Source organism: Cottoperca gobio, chromosome 20 (assembly GCF_900634415.1).
Source record: "Cottoperca gobio chromosome 20, fCotGob3.1, whole genome shotgun sequence".
Lineage (NCBI taxonomy): Eukaryota > Metazoa > Chordata > Actinopteri > Perciformes > Bovichtidae > Cottoperca > Cottoperca gobio.
Window position 1 is genome coordinate 4,260,292 of NC_041374.1, and position 22,963 is coordinate 4,283,254.

Below are 22,963 nucleotides of genomic sequence, written 5' to 3' on the forward strand. Positions count from 1 at the left end.
TGATTATTAGTCCAGAAAGCAACTAGTCCTCAAGTGTCAAGAATAGTAAGGTAGAAACAGTAGAAACAGGACTAATTAGGCATCTTGTACCGTAATACTTTGGAAGGCTTGGTTACAGTGGTTTCTAATGTACATTTTACTCTAAAATACGTGGACTAGGGCACATAACACCTTGTGTTTTAACTCCTTTTCACTTTCTGAATGACTGACCATTGTTATTAAATTATCTTGCATAATATACTGTATGCAGTACATTGCTTGTAAGATGTTTCCACCTCTGAAAGGATGGACAGAACTCTAGAAATTCTGTTTTATGTCCTTTTCTTCCTTTTTCTGACTCATTTCAATTCAGAAAAATCGTTTCCTATAATGACACAGCAGATTTCACCGGCGATCCAGCTGTCTATCTCGGGCTTGTTTAATCGAGTCAGTGTTTACATTAACACAGAACCATTTTTCACCTGTCGCCGGCGTCTCATTTCAAACTCAGGGATAGGGATGATTGTGTATGACTGTGGCCCACTGGTCTGTGTGATGGCTGCTGAGTCATTGCTAATGTGCATCTGAGATTTCTCCCTCGAGCAATGAGAAAAGTCTGTAAAGACAGTTGAGTTATGGGATCAACACAAGATTAATGGCTTTATTAGTCCCTGTCGTTGTTATTTGACTATTCCCTTAGTGGTGTCCCATTTAATTCTAAAACTCACGATACCAATACCATTGAAATTCAAAGATTCTCGATACTGATTCAAAACTACGATAAAAAACAAAACAATATATACCATACAATCCTTTCGTTTGAATAATAATAATTTTTGTTAGTAAGTTCAACAGGTCATACTTCCATCTCCAATATCTGTTTTATAATGCTTTGAAAACATATCCTTCAAACAACTGTAAACTTGAAAAGGTTTCTCGCCAGAAATAAAATTTTACAAGACTACATTGAACCCACCACATTAAAACGTTATATTTTACATTCACCCAATAACGCCCTGAACGCACCTTAATATAAGTCAAGTGCTCTCCTGATAGCGGCTGCTAACAGCTAACAGCTAACAGCTAATAGCTAACAGCTAATAGCTAACAGCTAATAGCTAATAGCTAACAGCTAATAGCTAACAGCTAATAGCTAACAGCTAACACAGATTTGTGTTGGTTCCATAAAGTTAATTAGTTTGTAAATGTATGTATTTGTGGTGACATATACTTTATATTTATCGACATGCAATTACAACTTTAAGGTGATTTGGCTTTGGGCCATGCGCTACACTGACGTTTTCTTTTTGTACTCACTTTGTTTTCCTTTCTCCCTAGGGGTCTCTTACTCATACATACAGGGGCAGGCAGGAGATGAGGAAGCAGCAGTGGACGTGAAGCTGTACAGTCACCGGTGGAGGAGATGGCTTCCCCCAAAACCTCGCAACATGGACAGCAACAGGGCCAGTCAGGAGCAGGACCAGGATCCTGAGCAGGGGGAGCCCGAGGGCTTCCCAGGCCTGCTGTCTGCAGAGGAAACGGACAACAGCTCCCAGATAGAGGTAGGTGCTGCAACACACCAAGGTTATGACAGAAATACCTGTAACTGTGTGTCATTTTGTGTTTTTTACTAAAATCAAAAACATTTTTTAAATAATGTTTGTAATTTCTGTGGCTCTGGGGGTCTAAAGTCTGTGTTACAAACTGGAGGTGCAGCTCAATGGAAGACTATCCAGTTGCATTATGGGAAGTGTAGCATGCAGTGCAGTGGTTTTGGAGTTTGACCCATACAAGTAAGTTTAAGTCGGGGTTTCTCTGCTTCTGCTGCATTGATTTTGACTGTTTATTTTATTTAAGCCATCTCTTTCAAGTCTCCCAATTTCAAAGGGGTGCACAGTTACAGTAAATCACCTGTTTAATTCTGTTATATGGCAGCATTAAAAGCCCTGCATGGTCCACCCACACATGTGTTTTCACTTATTTGACCTCATCTGAGGGCTGTGTGATAATGTAGGCCTACAGACTGTCCTCAAGTGACATTTATCTGATGTTTTTATTTGTTGCACCTGTTCGGGTTGGAGAGGTTATGACTCTGTCATTACAAAGTTTGCGTAAGTAGTGTTTAACTACTTCTAGGATCTTGGCTTTGTCTGGTCAGTTATTTTAGTGGATCATTGCCTCATGTTATGATAAACAAAGTCATGCAACATGAATTATAATAATAGAGGGACTTGAGTCCAAAGTCTTATGTTCAAGCTTTGTGTTATATGATATATCAATGATAAAATGGAATTGTATGCAATGCTATATTTAGTTTTTACAAAGTAGAATAAAATGTATGTAAGTGATTGGGGTCGAATCCCATTAGTTAATGGAATTGAAGTTTGCCATCATCATCTTCCCATCGAATGAATTCAGACTTCATTGTGACTCAGTTGAGAAGTGCAGCTCCACACGAGCCAACTAATATAAAGAGAATAAATCGATAAAAGTCCTCTGTTGAGCTGAACCTAAAAATACTCTTCGGTTGCTTCCCTGGAGCAATTATAAATCCCCCTGGTACCGTGGATGTTTAGTAATGAAAAAGAAGACTAGGAGGGGTATTGAGGATTAATACTTTATATCAAATTAAGCTCAGCCCTCAGGTGTTCATCTACCGTCTTCATGGGGCTGGATCCTCTTAAATTTGACCTCTGAGAGACCAGAACAGGAAATTAACCCGACCTCCCTCAGTTCCAAGGGGTTAGTAGAGCTGCTGGAGATTGCCCGTGTTTGTGTCTATGTAAATGAAAGGTGTCCCCTTGTTATGGCGCCATAGCCTGCGCACAGCATCGAGGCGTTCAGTCATAATGATGGCGGCCGCCTGGGCCTTAGACAGCTCGTTAAGTTTTCCTGTGGCTTCTAATCATCTCAGGTTCTCAGCCTCAGTCTCTCAGCGAGGAGTGAGGGAGGGAGCTTTGATCGTCAGCTGTAATCATTCACGCGCTCGCGTACGCGCACATACAAAATTCATGCAGGGACACATTTGACACACTCATTGTTTTTTCGCTCTCAGAGGCTCATTTGCTGTTGCCAAATGGAAAAGCAGTCCACAGCACAAACACCGCGTCAGTCTTCCTGTCATTACTCAACCCACATACAGTACACACACATTTCCTCACCTGCTGCCAACACTTTGTTGACGTGAGAAAAGCCTTCATATTCAGACGCTGTAGACGCTGAGCTGAAATCTTCCACCCAGCAGTGAGCTGAATGGGTTTTAATGACGGTCTCCTCTGATCTGAAGGAGCTTTAACTGAGCGAGACAGAGGAGGGACGGTGCGCCCACCTGAAGGGAATATGTACACTTAGACACGTTCACAAAGCCGTATATCATCGCATTTTCATAGGTTTTTACAAAAACTCATCTTAATTACTGATTTTTAAGACGATCACAGCTGCAGAAAAGTCTTGTTAGACATTTTGTAAAACACACTTATTTACTTTCTTGCCAAGAGTAAGATGAGGAGATTGACACTACTCTCATATCTGTCCTTTCATTATGAAACGACAGCCAACAGCTGCTTAGCTTAGCACAATGACTACAAACAGGGGGAAACAGCTAACTGCTGCTTCTCTTTTAAACACTTTTACTGTGTTAGTGCGCTTTAGAAGTGCTTTTAGTTGGATTCTTTACCTTTGGACATGGCCAGGCTAGCTTTTCTGCTTGTTTCCTTGTTTTTGTGCTAAGCTAAGCTAACTGACTGCTGGCTCCAGCTTTATATTTACCGAACATTAAGAGGTGTATCGATCTTCTCATCTATCTCAAAACAAAAGTGAAGATTCCATTAAAGTCGCACAACTTATGTTTGGCCAGATATGTGTGAGAATAAGGAAAACTAATTATTTTTTAATTTCAATAAAACATGTGTCCACTGTATTAGAAGTGAAGGAAGCTCTCCATTTCCTTCATCGTCTTGGCTTCGAGGTCAGTCTGTGTTTTGGTTAACTGGTGCCACAACACGAGTTTCCAACAAAAGATTCATCTCACGCAGACAAGCAGGTTTATAACAGTAGCCTTAACAGCAGACAGGCTGACGCCCTGAATGTCTGCGACTCACTGTGTTAGTTATCAGATTAAACATCTTCAGATGAGGTTAACTAAAGAACAAACAAACTGTGGGAACAAGTCGGTGTCGCTGAATTCAAGCCAAATCTACTCACTTTTTCTATAAACGGCTTGTGCTAGTCCAGACATGCTGTCAGTAACGGACATGACAAACATTTCATAACTCCCGCCGTTACATGACAGTATGTGTTGCATAATGTTATGATCATAGAGAGATTAAATGCACATGGTGACATATTTCAAATGTTTATATTTAAGGATTTATTTGACACCAAACGCACATTAAGTAAGAAAATTAACCTTAATGTATAAGACACTCTCACACTGTTGCATTTCAAACTGTTTTGTTGCATCTCGGACACTAAAAACTCCTGGTTTATCACTACCACTGGACTTCTTAGATTAGATTTTTAGAAGTGCTATTTTTGGACCTGATACACCCGCTTATTCTACATATGATAAGCGGGCCAACATGGGGTCCTGACCTCTTTTCTAAACTACTTTTAGAGGTAACTTTCAGCTGTCGGGTGGCACTATTTTAAATCTTATCTTCATAAACAAACCACACAAATACACGTACGGCAGCCAGTTGGATAATAAATCGTACAAACCAACCTTCTCCATTTAGCAAATCCTGGATCATATAGCCTAATGGCACCACAAGTGAAACCAAGAGAGACATACAACCGCTCATGTTCCCTCTGAAGTAATGTGTACATTTTCACGCCTGGCTGTTTATAGTAAAGTACAGAGTGTCCTGAGAATTTAACCGATGTGAGACGTGTCAGGTTGCCACTAAAAGCAGACCTGGTGTTGGGGTTGTATAGCTTGCTTTGATATGTAATAATAAGATTGTGGTTTCTTGTTGTTATTGGATGTGTGGGACTCTTTGGGGGTTACATGCTTCACTACGCTCACTGTTTACTTCTGAGTTTCTTAAGGGAGAGAATTCACGCAGCGAAGGCAGCAAGCAGCGAGGCTTGCTAATTGTCATTACTTCTCTTGATTCCCAGTGCTGCTTTTATCCATTCCATGCTCTATATTCAGAACCTGCAGTGAATGTAAATGAGTTATTTATTTCCTTTGTTTGTTAAAAGGTTCCTAGAGGATAATATGTTTCGAAAGAGAGACTTTTTTTGTGTTGCTACATCTCGGGGGCTGCTCTACAGATCAACCTGTGGTTGTTTGAACTTCAGTGTCTGACTGAGAATCATCCTCTGGTGTTAGGGTTGAAGGCTTTTCAAAGTGGGTTCTTTAGATTAGCTGCGACAGGAAAAAAGAAATGAGTTTGTGAATAAATTGTGACCCTCTCCGTCCTTGAGCCTCACTTTAGAATACAACCACATTGTGCTTGTACCCATCAGACAGCTTGCAAATCCAATTCATGAGATTATCAACCAGCGTCGAAGGATACTTAAATTATATATCAGTCGCTTGGAGTCACCTCCACTACTACTACTAGACTATTAGCACCTTGAGATTGCTTTTAGCTTTGAAAGGCGCTTTATAAATACAATTTATTATTATTATTATTACCTATTCACTTTATTCTCTACATACTTTCATTGTTTTTCAAACAATCCCACACTGACATTTGAAGAGCCTCCTGGTCCTAGCCTTTCTGGAGCATTTTAAATAGTAATAGTAAAAGATTGAATTATACTTGAGATGCTCAATATTTCAAATACCCGAGTGAAAATGAATTTATGCACGTCAGGTTTTTAGAATGTTTTCCACTTTAGTATCCACACTACTGTTAAAAGGATTTAGAAATCGGCCGGTGCTGCACAGACCAGTGTAGAGGCTCATATTGTCGGGTTTCAACACACGCCACCACCAGTACCATCAAGCTGCTACGACTGGCAGGAGACAGAGCGGAACAATGAATAATGGATCACAGGCATTATCAGCTGATGAGAAACTGCACACATGAGTGATAGCATCCTTTTAAATGTGTGTGTGTGTGTGTGTGTGTGTGTGTGTGTGGCACCAGGGTCTCCCCTGTATAGTTGGAGCATTCAGAATTGAAAACAAGATATTCAGGTCTCAGTATAATGCAATATTAATGTGGTGGGCAGCTTGAGTAAAAGCCTCAGACACAAGATATATGAATCTTTTGTACAGTTTGTTTTTGTGCTCAAGAGACAGAACATGGTCCATTATTTGTTTTCTCCATCTCTTTCGGGTTTATGATGGGCAGATGAAAAAGGGGGCAGGAGCGGGGTCACAGTCCTCTCACTTGTTCATCATGTGGCTACCTATTTTCCATTAGCCTCCTTTGAGCTTTCTTTTGTCTCTGAGGTTCAATTGGAATTTAGCCCTTTTAGCATTGTGTGTACCCCCCATATACCTTTACAATACAGTAAGGATGGAAGGGCAAGTGTCTGCCGATAGAGGTTGGATGTGGAGGAGTTGCTGTGGGTTTACTGGCCAGAGCCCTCAGCACACTGGGAATTGATGGACAAAAGAGGAGGAGAGCCATTCGAGGGAGCACCAGCGCAGCAGAAAGAGCCTCTACATGGCTGTAGCTGAAGAGAAAAAAGCCCTGGGTGAGAAGTAGTTAGTCGTTTCCAGCTGGACTCAACCAGGGGTCTGATCACTTTCTGCTGGGTCGCCTGGGCAGAGAGTATGATGTGAAAGAGCCGAAGCTCCGATGACATCAGAAACATCACTGATTTATTTGTGCACATTTATGACCGTATGCTCAAGGACCTCTCGCCGTTGCGGTGATTCCTATTTGAGAAACCTATTTTGTTGGTTTGGTTAATGTGTGATCAACATTTGAGTTTGAGTTTGTAATGCATTATAATGATTCTCTGTTTTGTAAATGTATTTAGAGAGACATAGTTTCTGTTCTCAACCACCTGTTCTAGTCGACGGTGCTAAAAAAGCGCAGTAGCAAATTTGACACCATGTTTGTATTTTCACACTTCAATATCCAGTATCACACTTCACTGGTTGAACAGAAACAGACAGTACCTTCCTCCCACAACCTCCCACCAAAACTCTCTATATAATTGTGTATTTCTGTGTGTGAGACTGTTTCTCTGGCCCAGGAGCCTGTACTCTCACAGCTCACAGCTTCATGTCCACCTACACCCAGCTGGACGATGGCCACCCGTCACTGGCCCCTCTCACCTCCTGAGGAGCCTCCGTCTCCCTCGATCCCTCTCCACAAGACTGAAAAACATCTTGTGCTGATTAGGAGCAAACCGTACAGCCGTGCATTTGTGTCTACGCTTCCTACAAGTGCCCTTGTTTTCTGTTCTGAAAGTAATGTGCTGACTAAGGCTTCCAGGAGGGGCTCTTTATCCCCTGACATGATTTGTCTGCACTTTAAGCTGTGATGAAAGGCTTCTGGTTTGAATGTACAAATTGATGAATAGTAACACCACCTACATGGCTGAAATCCACTTGGAATTTTGATGTCTATCAATCCCACAGAGGCGTCGCTAAGCCTGTATTCCAGGCTGAGTTTTGAGTAAAGATATTAGATTATAACCCTCTGAGGGAAATATGAATCCTTGAAGCAAAATGAAGGCTTAAACTTTTATTAATGTTTGTCTCCTGGCCTTTTGACAATCAAAGCGAAGTAGCTCATAATGACACCACCCCAAATATCAACGTAGGCACAGAGCTGTGTGAGTTCTTATTAGTGAGATCACAGTCAGACGTATAGTGTACACTTCCCCCGACTCCCCATCCAGCAGAACATTAACTTTAACAGTGTTTAGATCAAAGACACAGCTGTATGGTTTCTCATTAGAGCCGCAGGGGAAAAGACGAGCAATAGGAAGCGCAAGACACAAACATTCTTCCTAATTCTGTACAGGAAGCAATAAAAGCAGACAGGCCGCTACCACATGGCTTATAAAAGTCCATGAATGTTTCTGTTATAAAAGGCAATCCTGACTGTGCAGTCTGAAGTTGAAGAAGTTGATTGGCTTCTTTGTGTTTTAATTTGATTAGTACGCATTAGAACCTCTTTGTGTGCAGATTGTGCCCTTGTGAAAACCACAGAGTTGAATGAAAGGACGGAGAGAATGCACACATAGTGGAAATAATTGCATCAAATTTAGCCAGTGCTTTGTTCCGCAGCTAAATTTAAATAACACTCATTGATTTTCCATATGTGTACTGTATGTTTTCTCTCTGTAGAAGTTTAAATTGTTTTTAGAAATTGCAGCTACAGTCTATTATATTGCTTTGAATTTAATTTAGGCTCACAGGATGTCTGTTTATAAATATGTGCTTATATATTCTGTGCACTTTATAATGAGGGCAAAGAATCCATCGGCTTAATTCACAGAGCAACACGGCGATATCTACTTCCTCCTGCGAGCTGAATTACATTCCTTTAAATAACTTCTGTTGTGTTTCTTCACATCTTTATCTCGTACGTGAACTCACAGAGTACATTTTTGTTTCTTCACTCCCGCAGCAGGATACAGATCACAACTACTACACATCAAAAACATACAACCCGTCGGATTCGATGAGCAAGGACTTGTGGGTAGATGTGGACCAGATGGACAAGGACAAAGTGAAGATCCACGGGATTCTGTCCAACACACACAGACAAGCAGCGGTGAGTTAAAGACGGCATGAAAGGAGATTTAAAACTGAGCATTTAAACTTGTAACTTGGTTTGGATTTGGTGTCTGATGTTTTTATGAATGTAAAATGTATTTAAATGTATCCAAACCTGGGGGGCTGTTAGCTTAGCTGCAGTTTTATATGTGAAGATGTTGTCGACTAAAGCTACGACTATTATGTTCATTAACAACTAGACGCGATAGATTCTTACTATAGTACAGTATATTATACTGTGAAGAAATCTCTGCAGTGAAGTTTTAAAAGCTCCCCTCGCTCCACCTCTGCACAAGCAGGTGACCCGTGTGAGGTGCATACTGATGAGGTCACACAAGGCCGCAGCAGACTGACCGGAGAGACGGAGCAGCGTGGCAGCAGGGCAGTCACAGACTTTAAATAGAGAGAGCAGGGTGAACAATAGCTGGCGAAGAGATAGAATAGAGTCCCACATTGTGCATTCTGCTCCTGTACCCTCAGTCATGTAATGATGGATTGAACCAAACAATCTGAGGCAAGCTATTCTTCGTAGCCACAGAACAGCTCGACTAAGAGGCGAGGCTTTTCTTGCAGACAGCATAAGACGGATATGGGAGGTTTTCTCAATTTCCCAGTTCAATGGCCAGCCAGGGAATGCATAGTCAAAACAGAGATATGGAAATCTCGCCAGCATGATTTCATTGTGAGATTGCAGAGCAAGAAAATCCATCTGTGCTGAAATTTTGCCACTGTGTCACATTTTTAAACAAATAGAGTTTTGTTTACGATGGCAGTTAAAGTTCTGATAAACTGCATGAAACTGTGCTGGAGCAGGATTGGAGAAAGCTTCCATCATGTTCCCTCCTGGCACTGCTGCCCGCCAGCGCTTTGGCCCCAGACACTGAAAAGGAATTGGCCAATAAGGTTGTAAAACACAACACAGCCGCCGAGGTGAACTTCATCATAGGATTGTAGGAAAGTTAAGCTCTGGATTGGCTGTAGAGTCTGTGAGATTCAGTGTGGTTTGCCACAGGATTACTCCCCCCGGCATAATTTAGGATCATGTAGCTGCATGTTTACTGTGGACTGTCTATAAGCGTAACGCTTTCTGGCAGTGGGACAATGTGACTGCAGCATATTCAGTTCAGGGATTCAATAATGAATGCATAACCTATCATTTGTGGTAATATGCTTAAGAAGCCATTTTCAATATGTGTTAATTGCCATCAACAGTTTGTATGTATAAAAGTATGGAAGCCCGTTTCTGCCAGGAAACAAAACAAAACAGAAGAAGTTAGGAATAATACTATTGGTAATTAAATATTATGAGCTCCTAAGTCTAAGATGAATATATGATATATTATATCTAAGTGTGAGTCCAACATTTTAACATATGTCATCATTTTGACTTACAGAACCAGTTTGTCAAATCAAATGTGTTTATAGTTTTCCCAAACCACCACTGGTGGCCGTCCTTGAGAGAGCAGACTCGACGTTCATAGTGTTGCATGAAAAATGACAGAATTAAAGCACATGGACACGTTTGTGTAAAGAATTAAAAAGACAGAAGTTATTACCACATTGGTATGTTAATACTTAATCACTTTGACTTAGTATCTCATACATTTAACATCTGTCATTTGTAAGCAATGACATTTTCTTTTTTTATTAGTACTAATGGGTTTCTATGTAATAGAGATTTACTGATAAAGTATATGTAAATGTGCATTAACCATTCAGGCTATTAGAAATGCCACTATTGCTTGACTCCTCACTCCTTGACCTAGACATGAACAGTGATTGTCCCATGAAGTACAGACTCTGTATTTTCTTCCCATATCTTCCTCTTGTTGTTTTTAAGAAGAGAATATTCTCTTGTCTGATCCTCCCCCCTTTCTGACCGGGGTCATCTGTCTGTTTTTCCCCTCACAGAGAGTTAATCTGTCCTTCGATTTCCCTTTTTATGGACATTTCCTGCGTGAAATCACCGTGGCGACTGGTGGTAAGTGAACACTGTTGTTGGACTCTGTTCTCTCAATAGTAGTCATTAGTGTTGTTATTGGATATACTGCATGTGCTTGAGTGTACACACACAGTCATTGCTGCTGGGTTTAGGGTGGAATGCTGTACGGTTTATAAAGTCTGGGAGTGCAGTGGCACTTCTGAGATGTAGAAGAAAAGGGAGTGTTTCTGATGCTCGGTGGGGTCTGTGAGTGAGTGTGGCGCGGACATACAAAGACGTATCCCTCCTGAATACAGAAAATAATCACACGATGAGTTATTTCTTAAGAAGTCTTCTCTGGCACAAAACCACGGCACAAAACCGCCACCGCCAAGCAGTGAGCCTGATACAAGAACATTTACCGCTCCCACCTCCGCGGGATAGTCTGCTAGAGACTGGGGGAGAAAATAAACAAACCACTCCCAACGCTCAGCACCGGTAACTCCTCACCAGACTTAACTGGAAGAGAAACCAGACCGATGGATTTGGACTGGAAACACGAGACCCTGTGCCAAGTGGCCCAGCGCACACTGATAGACATGGATAAGGAGGTGGGGGTATGAGGAAATGTGTGTGTGTGTGTGTGTGGGGGTTTGACACGTGACGCAGCAGACGTGTTTGCCAGAGTGTGCAAAGCAATTTTCCACTTGAGTCTTGACGGCGAAACCACAACACCCCAACCAGCTATTATCACATCAAAGACTAAATCCTTGCTCTTACCCAACTATTTCAGAGATGTTGCGCTGCGTTTAACTGCCGTTGGAATAATAACATTAAAAAGAATCTGCCGTGTCTTATCGTCATTATCGCCACCGTGTCATTTTCCCCACTTGATCCTCCGTCAGTGGCAAAGTTGAAAAATTGGAAGATGGTGTGGAGGAATGGACGGGCTCAGACGCTACGAGAGAGGAGATAACAAGAATTTGCATTCCTCCAGACAGAGATGGAGGGATGAGACGGAGGAGGAGGATGAGGCGGCTATCTGCTTCTCGCAGGCCTCTGGAGCTTTGTCTCCGAGACTCCCTCCTCATATCCCTCCGTGTCAGACAGCTCGTCCCCCTCTCCCCAATGGACCGTCTTTTCTCCTCGGTTTTTATTGCTGCCAGGAAGTCTCTGTTTTAACTTTGGCAAATATTATTATTGCAACCCATGCTGAAACTCTAAAGGAAAAAATAATTAGTGAACTGATGAAACATGCAGCAGCAGAGTTACAATTACACTTACTTTTGTATTTTCAGAGTTTCACTTACTTTCCAAACAGTCCAGCAGCCAGTTCTTTAACGACGAGACGGGGTTGGCGTGCAGCCGTGACAAACATATAAAGTATACTTTAATGGTTTTTGCATGCAGTAAATAGAGTAGACCAAAGTCCATCGTAAGCTTGTCTGTGATTGAATTCTATGTACTTGTTTAATTTAAGTGGAAACAATCTGCCACATGATTTCAACCCGTTTAAAATACAAATCAACTTTTACATTGTTTGAATCCCCCACACATTTGCTTCCTTTTATCTATTTTATATCTTTATAAAACTACATGACGTTACAGGGACGTTACAGTGACTCAGCATGCTGCAGGTGCTATAATGAACTGACATGTGTTGAGTAGTGTGTGTGGAGTGGACGGCTCGACGTGTAAAGGCTGTGAATACCAGTGATGATATATGATCCGACCGCCGCCAGCTGTGTCGACTGATATCCAGCTGTGGCATGCTGTTTACTGGGCCAGCTGTCACACTTAACAACCAAAACATGGATTCACAAAACAAATGAGAACATTTTATCAACTCGCATATATAGTTATCCAGCCAACTAGTGATCACAAGCCTTTATATAATACGTAAGGCACCAGATGCATTACATGTGTGAGGCGAGTAAAGGAGCACATGAAGGCACTTCACTTCCCACATGTCCTGTGCAGTGGATCCCAGAAGCCTTTAAAGGGCTGCAAGATACATCTGAAGGATCACAGGATGATCAACGAGACGGGAAACGAAACGCAGCTCAGTACAAAGGAACAAAGACCTTGTCTAAACACAATGTCCAGTAAAGTGAAGCTTTAGTCTGGTGGGTCTGCTAATTCCCGCTCATATTTTTCTTGGATATACACGGGCCAGCACTTTTGGATGGCAGCAAATATAAACAGAACTTGGAAAGAATGATCTTGCTCCATCCCACCTTCCTAAAACCTATTCCTCCGCCTCAAACTGCTCTCCATTATTTCTCCTCTCCTTGTATATGTGCTGTTCTCCAGGTTCCCCTCCTCCTCAGTCCAGACTCCCTCCGCTGTAAGTGACGGCCATAATGGATGAATTGCCTCTCTATTGAGCGCCCCGTGGCTCTCACCTCTTTAGTGTATTGAGAGGCTGTCTCATTTTCTTTGGACTGTCAAATAAGTCCTTTTGTGTTTTCAGGAGATTGCTGGTAGAGAGCAGAAGTAAAATCCTTCGTGTGTGTGTGTGTGTGTGTGTGTGTGTGTGTGTGTGTGTGTGTGTTTTGGTTGGGGCATTTCTAAGCTTTCTACAGGTTGAAAGTGAAAAGAGAAATAGTACAAAGAAAGAGTGAAAGAGATAAAGAGTGAGTTGATATGCGCCGCTTTACAATCAGATAAAGGAAAGTGCAGACGCAGCAACATGCAGCCAGTTTCACAAGGGCATTATGTTTACCTTAATTGAGGCAGGCAGCCTAAACAACCCTGCCTCTTCACCATCATTTACCATGACATAACATGCTTTCATCTGCTGCTGTGTTCATGTTCTGCAAGCACAAAGAACACCCATACCCGTCTTACAGCCTGTAAATATTTGTTAATGTTTCAAACTATTGCTTCAACTATGCGAGTAGGCACTATGTGTATTGACTCCAGGCGGAGTTCTCTACAGTCAGGACTTCACAATAAAAGCACATCTCACTCCCATCTTTTCTCCCAGCTCTTCTTCTCACTGTGTGTGCGCTGACAGTTCTCTATAGAGAGGTAATTCAGAGCTGGGAGGTCTTTAGGGAAAGATTGATTCCCCTTAGGATATGCTCTGCGCCTGGATCCAAAGTGATGCATGTCTTTTTATAGCCAGCCTTCTGTATGAGAAGACATATGGTGGCATGAAATGAAGGTTTATGGCCCTGTCCTCAATGAGACTTTTCCCAAAAATCCTCTTTTCTGAGGGTTTTCCCCCTCGATGCCTCCCGGCAGATACTTTATATATTGTATTTCTATTGAAATTCACCAACAAAGCAACGAGGTCCCTTCAAAACAGAATGATTTCTTACTCTGGGTTGTATTGATGATTGTCTTTGTCATATTCAGTACATACTTGAAAACTTGTTGAACCTAAAAACCAAGTTAGGTGAAGGACTTTTTCATCATTTTTCATTTGTTAGTGACTTTCCATGTCCAGCACTGATTTAAAAAGAGTAGGTCTAAGCGTCAGCCAGCAGCCGCTGAGCTGAGCTCAGACCAGAGACTGTAAACATGGGAGATGCAGTACACAAGTAAGATGAGTAAGATGTGATTTAAAGGTTACATGTCAGGGTTTGTTTTTGGGAGGGAGTAACAAAAGCTTTTTTCCCTTTAAATAAATCTTTAAATAGCAGCTGACTTTGCTAAACTTTGCCGTCAGCAGGGAAATTAAGACGCCGTTTGATTCTGCTGTCATGAGTGCACAGACTGTTCCCCCGTGATGAATAGTGGGCGTATTCCCCCTTTCCTGGACTCCATTAATAACCATGTTTACAGGCTGCTAAATGCCTGTAGCTCTAGTTTGTGTTGACTCCCTCTCTGCGGAGACATCTATTTGTGTCTTGTTGAAGGGACGCAAACATTGGAAAAGTTAACATAATTCTGTTTTGTTGTCATGGTATCTCCATTAGCATCCATGATTGATGACGGAGAGTAAAAACACACACACTTGAGGATGATGAGGAGTACACTAGGAGAGTAAATAGAAGGACAATAACCCATTTACCGCTCACTCGGCATATTTTCTCTTGAAGCGCCACAGATTTGCCCTTCTGTTTTTGATAAAACATAATAGCGCTAAGCTGCAGCAGCCTGCAGCAAGAGGCCAGAGACGGAGAGGGAAGTGGTGGTTGTGGGTTAATGAGAAGCTTTTAACAGCTTTGGACTGCAGGGCAGACTTGTAGTCTTCCTGAAACACACAGTATCTTATAACAGAGGAAGGAAACGTAGGGATGGAGGGACCGAAGATTGATGCTTGTTTTTACGAGATGCTTAAGGATAAGCCCACGTTAAACACTTACAGGTACAACACTATAAATGACACATTGATGATGCTAAGAGCCTGTCTCTGTTTCTTCCTCAGGGTTCATCTACACGGGGGACGTGGTCCACCGGATGCTAACAGCGACACAGTACATCGCTCCTCTCATGGCGAACTTTGACCCCAGTGTCTCCAGAAACTCTACCGTCATCTACTTTGACAACGGTAACGGCAGTTTACTACTTCATTTTATTTTCAACCTCACTGTGTATAAGGTGTGTACTGGGAGGCACACATTGACACTTTTGCTCCAACAAGCCGTCAAAGTTGGTCTCCCACGGCCAGCTGTGCGGTAACAAGCTCCAGAAAACACTGAAACTGAAACGAATCCAGCATTTGCTGCGGTAATTGGGATCTGGGATTTGGGATCGCAGACGTGCCCAGTGCTGCACGCAACACATTAGATCCAGTGGGAAACAAACAATACATGTACTAACACGTTGTTTTTAGCACTTACTAATGAATCGATTCAACAGTGATGAAGTCAAATATAGGATTTCCGCATGAATGTACCTTGTTTTTGTCAGGTGTTTAATTAGCTGCAAATGGTTTTGTGTATTTTATCCTATCACTATTTTTATATTTATTTTACAAAACATTAATATATCAAAATACAACATGTATGAATATCGCCCAGCCCTCAACTCACACAAAATGTGTCTTGAATTGAAGCTCTTAGTAAAGCTATATTCGCCATCCTCAGACATTTCTTCACAAAGTAGGAAGTCTCTGTCATTAAATGATTTATATGAAACCCTCCATTTCCTCTGTAAAATTCCACTTACTCACATTAAACTAAATGGACGCCCTTCCTCACTCTCTGCTCCTTTCTGTTGCCACCTGTGATGGTTGTTATCCGTCATGTCAGTCATTAATCCCTCTGCAGCAGAGTGACTGACCAACCGCGTGACATCCTGCAGTGGAGCTCGTCAGACTTGAACCAAACTGGCAGCCGATCGATTCTCAGCCCACATGCTCCTCAACACACGGTCCATCAGTCAATGTCCTGCCGACTACAGCGCAAGAACTGGTGTGTGTTGTGGGAGAGTGATGACGCGTTGACAGCAGAGACATATTGTTTGTTCCGGACACGCAAACAGGAGTGTGGGACTTGTGTGTTGTTTGGTTAGTTAGAATCTGCTAAATAAAGAATACATGGGATTTTTAAGACTTGAATTTGGCAAGTGCGTTGAAACGATCCTGAAGTTTGGTTGAGGAGTGAAAGAGCTTCAGCACCGGAGAGACTTCTGACAGTCTGCCAGTGGGACCATGGTGACAGCGCTGCAGAGGTAAAAATACCTCTTACAGCCTGTCTAGCAAGTTTGACCCTTAGAGAGTTTAGCACAACTACACTGTAGAACTCTGCTGTTACTTCCATCCATAGCACCAGACAAATATGTATTAATCATTACTCATGGATTAATTTCAAGTCTTCTATGTCCTGAAGGAGCTGCAACACTGTCGTCTGTTAGGATTTCTTCTTTATTATGTTAAAAAGGGTTGTTCATCAGCCCCGAGGAAACAAATACCCAGTCAAACCTTAGGCAGTGGCTTGAGAATTATTCTAGTCGCATATTTAAAACGTATCAATGCATCTGTCTCCCGGAGACGGATATGAAATCCTTACTCCTCCCAAGCGTAACTATGTTCGTGTGCAGTTGTATTTGGAAGTAGCTCCTCGCAGTGTTTGTCTTCCCTGGAGATGATGACAGCTTGAGTTAAACTGAAATTGCTTGTTGTTCTTCCAATATCTTGTGGCTCCAACGATCTGTCAACTCATACGATCGTACAGAAGATGCACGGAGCCGTTACAGAATGTAACCCAAACATTTTACACTTAATTATTTGTGTGGGTGAAATAACATTCTTATGTGGCTGGTGATGAAACTTTTTTGTCACTTGCACAAATAGGACAAATCCAAGTTTACAGATAGTTGTCGGCTAGTAAGCTTGTTATTGCTAATTGTTGTAACGAAGCTGCTAAATAGCAGAAATTGTTCTTCTTCTGCCATTTCTTATGATTTAACAAACAGCCTCAGGTGCATTACTTTGCATGTTGTAGACAACAAAGACAGATTTATTTTTCTCCTTGTGAAAGGAGACGCATGTATGTAAACATGTAACAGAGTTAGATTACATTAGCTTGTTTTGAGTTCATACAGCGTGTTTAGCTTGTAAGTGGAATTGGAAACAAGGCCAGTGTGTGCTCCCACCCACTCTGTATTTTTAGCCAGGAAGCCCCAGTTAGCCTCCACTCCTGAACTCAATGCATTTTTAGCAGACTTATATTAGGCTTAAATTGTGCTGACTCAGTAAGATGCAGCAGCAATTTAGTGCTCTGGTCCTCCCTCTGATATCCACTACCTTCTCCTAAACTCTGTCCTCTTTAATGCATTACACAGCAACTCTTTAATACTCACAATAGTGCCAGACAGCATCAAAGAGTGCCCTGTATTTACTTCCCTTAAGCTGTTTAACCTCCTTCCTAAACACACACAGCATCCACGTCTAATGCCGGAGGCCCTCTATACACACCACATGTAATTCATAATGGGGCTTCCTGTACTGGCAGTGCTCTGCTCTCCCAAGTGTCTAGATCTCTATCTTTACTTTGGACGGAAGAGCTCCGGCTATGTGACGGAAAAATTGATTAGTTGTGTTAACAAACCTTTATTGGCCTGGCGCACGGCCAAATGACCAGCTCGGAGGAGGGAATGGCTTTCACATCAATAGGTTCTCCAAAGTCCACAGTAAATCAAACCGATGCTAAAAGTAATGCGAGGCCCGAAGTCTGGAGGGTAGAGCTGAAGGTCCCACAAGTCTGCTGCTAATTTAGTACTTATCCACATTAAGGCAACACTTAATGATGACTCTTTGTGGTCGAGCGTGATTTAGTTACAGCACGTGGCTTTTAAGTTACTCTCATACTTATTTATTCATGCGCTCAGTTATTCAGTCTGCCTCTAGCGGTCTCTAAGATGCTTGGCAGTGTTACACGAGAAAAACTGAACCAGGATCAGTCCAACGCTCCTGTCTGTGCTTCCATATTTAAAGGGTCAGTTTACACATTTGACAAAATAACATATTTTATCATGTAGCCCGGCCCAGACAGCACCGGTCTGAACGTAAAGTAAAACTAAAATTCTGCTGATTCAATAAATAATTACATTATTACTTCAACAATTAATTTAAAGTTCAACTAATAAGGTACTCATCGTTTCAGCTCTTGATTCTGGGGTTTTATTTTGAAGTATTCTCCTCCTAAACCTTTGCTGTCATCCCAATATAATGAAGGTGGAAGGAATTTAACTTGTGCAGCTCAAAGAAAACTATTTCTCTGGATAATGTGCACACCTGGTTGTAAACAGTTTGTGCAGTAAGTAAGGATCGAGTGAAAGATGTTGACGGGAAGAAACCAGGTCATTTTTTAATTTTCAAAGCAGTTGGCACCACAAATCTAATTAAATTCTCATTATATACCACACACACACACACACATACCCCTACCACACACACATGACTAAAAAGTAGTGCGTCCCGGTTGGTGACTGCTCTCAGCCGGTGTATTTGGAAACACTTTCCTATTCTATAAGTAGAAGTCATTCACAGAACTCACTTCGCTCTGGCACAGTATGAAAAACTTTTAGTGCTGAGAAAATTGCCGGCGCTCCATAATCCATCACAGCAACCGACACGCCTTGATTTGTATTCTTTTTCAAAAGATTCAGTTTCATGCTGCGCCCGTTGAGTGTTTTCATATCAGTGCTCACACCACTTCAGTGTCAATCTCCTCACACCCACAGGAGGAAATGAAGACTCAGCCAGGAAATAATCCCTCAAAAACATATCGCTTTACACACATGATTGGTACATTGATGTCTTCTTATTCTCAGGCTTTGCCCGGTCAGCAGTTCATTTCACGCTAGAGACAGCAGAGATTTTAAAAACAGTGAAACACAAAGTGTGACAGTAGCTATCAATGTATCTCCCTGTAATATAGGTGACTCTATGTAGTCACACGTGTGGTAATGAGCTGTGGTTGTTTCTACTTTAGGTACTGCTCTGGTGGTGCAATGGGACCATGTCCACCTACAGGACAACTACAACCTGGGAAGCTTCACCTTCCAGGCAACACTGCACAACACCGGCAGGATTGTTTTTGCCTACAAAGAGGTCAAGACTCATTTATCAAATCTGTTTTCTATGTGTTTCTGTCTTTGTGTCCTTTTTTACACAATGTTTTACACTTCTCTGACACCATTTATCATTCTGGATGAATGAATGCAGTATTTGTTTTATTCACACCTACGCTCATTCTGCAGGGGCTTACGACACACCACAGATTAATTAAAGCCAGATCCAGAGTGCTTTTATGTACAAAAAAAGAAAGAAAACAGGCTTTAACACAGTTCATACTTAGCTCTTCAGACCTTCATTGTTTACAGCAAAATGCATGAATCAAACATTTACTATAATACTTAACAAATCAGAGTAAATACTAATTAAACACATTTTTCCCAGGCTTTTGAGACACATTTGGAAAACTTAAACTAAATTAAAACCAAACTACTCTAACTACACCAGAATATTTTAGGGTTTGGCAAGACATCTCATGGAAAATTGACATTCTTACAGCGGTATGTACAGAACGACAGAAAATACGACTCACTTTCCATTTCTCCCAAATTGCACAGCTCGCACAAACATCTGCGTTTCTTATTCTGTCCAACCTTTTTTTAAATGCCTTTCTAACACTTACTGCAGGCCCCTGTCTCTTCAGCCCCACGTCCATGTGTTTTCACTCATTATGCAGAAGAGTGACGCCGACAGGATTAACAAAATAATACTTTTAATAATGTTGGCCGCTCCTGAAGAAAATACCCCTTAATGACCTCATACTGTTTCCATATGCTTGATTTGGTTGAAACATTATTTGAAATTACCGTTTTGTAATTTTTTATTAGATGTCTCAAAGGTGTCTTTTAAATAAAACAAAAAAACGTAGAGGTGTTAATGAGAAATATTATCCAACAAAGACTGCTGTAAGATTGTGAAACTGCAATAACTAAGTAATGATATAACGGTTATAATAGCGGGGATGCTTCTCCTATCCTCCTTTGTCTGCTGCTTTCATTACTCTTCTGTTATTAGTCTAAAAAGCCCGACCATTACATGTAATCTGAGTTTTTTAAATGGTCCTTGATGATTAAAAGGTGTGTTTAGAACAGCTGAGCTTCAGCTCCATCTTTACAATTTACTCAATTTATCCCGGAGACACTGAATACTCATGTTTAGTTTCACCTTCCAGCGTCTAAAATGGAAATTCCAGATTAAATGTCTTTACTTCATTGGACCACAAATGTTATTCTAAACACCGAAGATAGCCATATGCTTATTGAAGTTGCACACTGCCTCCTATGGGAGATGGTAACGTATGAATTGTCAGTGCTGTCAAACTGACGTGGCCTCACCATGTTTCTGGTAATTGATTTCCCCCTCTTCCATTTTCAGATCCCCATTGAGGTGTCACAGATCAGCTCTGTCAATCACCCGGTGAAGGTGGGCCTGTCTGATGCCTTCGTGGTGGTCCACAAGATCCAACAAATTCCCAGTGAGTCTCAAACATCCCTTTCTAGCTTACACGTGGACACTTGTTCACGGATTATGACAGAGTGTATACCATTTCATACCATTGGGCCTGCTTGTAATGCGCCATCTTTAGGTATGGAGCATCTTTAATATAGCTGACTCATCGACTCTGTGCATCGTTTCATCAGCTTTTTATTTACCCTTTTTAAACTGTGCCTCATTCGCTCTGAGCTCAGCCTCGTCTGTTTGGTTTTTGCTCCAACTGTCACCACCTCTTCTGTAACACTGCTCTACCTCTTAGTGGGCAGAGCTGTGGACCCGGCTCCAGATCTGCTTCTCCCTTTCGCTTTGGAGTAACTGCAATTTAGACCCATTAAATTTAAAGCAAATGTGAGCAATGGGGAGACACTTCAAACAGGTTTATCCACTCTCTCCCTCCCTCATGGGCTCAGATTCAAAGTCTGCCACAATAATGAGTTGTCCGATGTGATTTATTCAGTCATTTAAACTCTGTTTTGATTGCGTGTGTGAAATTGGGATAGCATTTGTTTCAAAGTGAGAAGGGCAGTCTGGCTTCAGAGTAAAACAACTATCCGAAACACAATCCTCGGAGTGGCAGTGTTTTCTGAAGGGAAATGTTTTTCTATCTTTCTACAAGGTTGTAGTGGGCACTGAGTGATTTGTCTCTTGTAACCTGTTGGCGCCGTCCTCCTAGACTTCATACGCCGAGCTGTCTTTGATGCCTCTGACACATTATGATGAAACCAGTGTGTGCAGTTGTTTGCTTATGGAGGGACGAAATCTTGAAGGAAAGCAGATTGAGACTTGAGGTGTTGTAGTGTTGAACGTGAACGATGAGGAGTGTAAGTGAACAAAAGCAGCTTCTAATGTCTAGTTGTTGATTTTGTTGGCTGAAAGGTTGTATGTCAATGAGATGGTTGAATATAACGATTCTTAGTAAAAACAAATTAACAACTGGTTCTTAATTTTAAACTGTAAAGAGAAGGAGGCTTCTCATTTTAGCTAGCCACCATCAATTTTGCTGCCACAAATGACCGGCAGAATATAGCTAGCTAACCAATTAAGCTAATGTTAGCTCTGAGGACTGGTTAAAAAACGAGGATCCTGTAAATGAAATAAGCTCTTGATGGTTAAAAGCTAAAAGTTATGCTCAGTTGATGATCAGAACATTACCTCATTTGGCTGCTTGTCCTTCACACTCGTCGTTGGGTTTGGCAAACGTAACGTTATCTCGGGTAATGTTGGCTGGGGTTGCTGGAGTGTTAAATTCCCAGCTAATGTTGGAGCAGACAAACGCACCGTTTAATCCATTCCTTACATTTTTGCTCTTGGGGTATTTGGGAAGCCTAAATCACACCAACCAAACTCTTTAAATGCAGAGTATGTGTCTAAGTACAGTCCCTTGCACTCTGCTGCAACATGTGGAGAAATCAACCGCTGTAAAAAAAACAAGGCTTTGTTTTTTAGTTGTGCAACAAGCAGGTGATATTTGCAAAGTGCACAGGTTCATGTTCACATCTGAAGCAAAAGGGCAGTATTTGCATCTTGCACCTGTCAGTCCAAAGGGCTGTATGTAAATGAGAGGTATGGCAAGAGTCTGTGGAGACAGCAAATTATCTCAGAAATATCACAGGTTCTTCGTCCTTATATTGATGCAAATAATAGAAATAAGAGGAGATAGATGGATAGGACGAACCTTTTAGAACAAGCTAGATTCAGCCGTTTTCATGGAGCTCTACAGGAGCTCAGTCATTCATGGGGATTCAGTCCCTCTTTGTAGGGTGGTTACAGTGTGACCTCACGTCACCATTTGTTCTTGCACTCTGCATACAGTAGAAACACAGGTTGATAAAGATGCTTATTTATCTGAAATGAATGACGGTTGTGCTGTGGCTGTGGCTCCGTCTTGAAATGCTTCGGATCTCATTTAATGTTCATCTTGGTGAAGGAAAAATATCAAGACAGTCATGCCGGATTAAAAAATGTCTTCTGTTAAGTTTCCATGTCCTGAGAACATTAAGCCTTAATCTTATCAGAGATAAATACAGAGAGGAGAGCCATGACCGCTGCAGGCTGAACCATGAAGAAGTGTTTCAACTAATTTAAGTGTCTCTGCAGCCAATTACTGCATGGCAACCATGGCAACTAGGGGGACATTTTTTTAACCCAGTGTTGCTTTGCCCCAGATTAAAAGCTTGAATAAAACATTTTACAGCCTCCAGGCAGAGAGAGCCATCCGGTAAAATAAAGAGATGGGAGAGAAGATTTGTGGCCTGGCTGTGTAATTAACAGGTTAGGTACGAGCACATGTGAAGAGCCTTTAATACACTCTCTCAATGCTACATTATGCATTATTATGAGTTATTCTTAAAGTTAAGACAAAAGCACCTCTGACATTTTCACTATCTTCTTGCCTCTA

The 22,963-nt window shown here is 41.6% G+C and overlaps 1 protein-coding gene across 2 annotated transcripts in view; it reads left to right on the top strand.

Moving 5' to 3' along the window:
* Positions 1-22,963, top strand: part of plxdc2b (plexin domain containing 2b) — a 67,595-nt gene that overhangs the window by 26,467 nt on the left and 18,165 nt on the right. The window contains exons 2-7 of one of the 2 annotated variants that reach the window (XM_029457316.1): positions 1,318-1,541; positions 8,529-8,675; positions 10,589-10,658; positions 14,977-15,099; positions 18,989-19,107; positions 20,446-20,545. In XM_029457316.1, coding sequence (XP_029313176.1) covers positions 1,318-1,541; positions 8,529-8,675; positions 10,589-10,658; positions 14,977-15,099; positions 18,989-19,107; positions 20,446-20,545 — 783 coding nt within the window. The remainder of the gene's footprint in view (positions 1-1,317; positions 1,542-8,528; positions 8,676-10,588; positions 10,659-14,976; positions 15,100-18,988; positions 19,108-20,445; positions 20,546-22,963) is intronic. The other variant, XM_029457318.1, reaches the window with a different exon arrangement.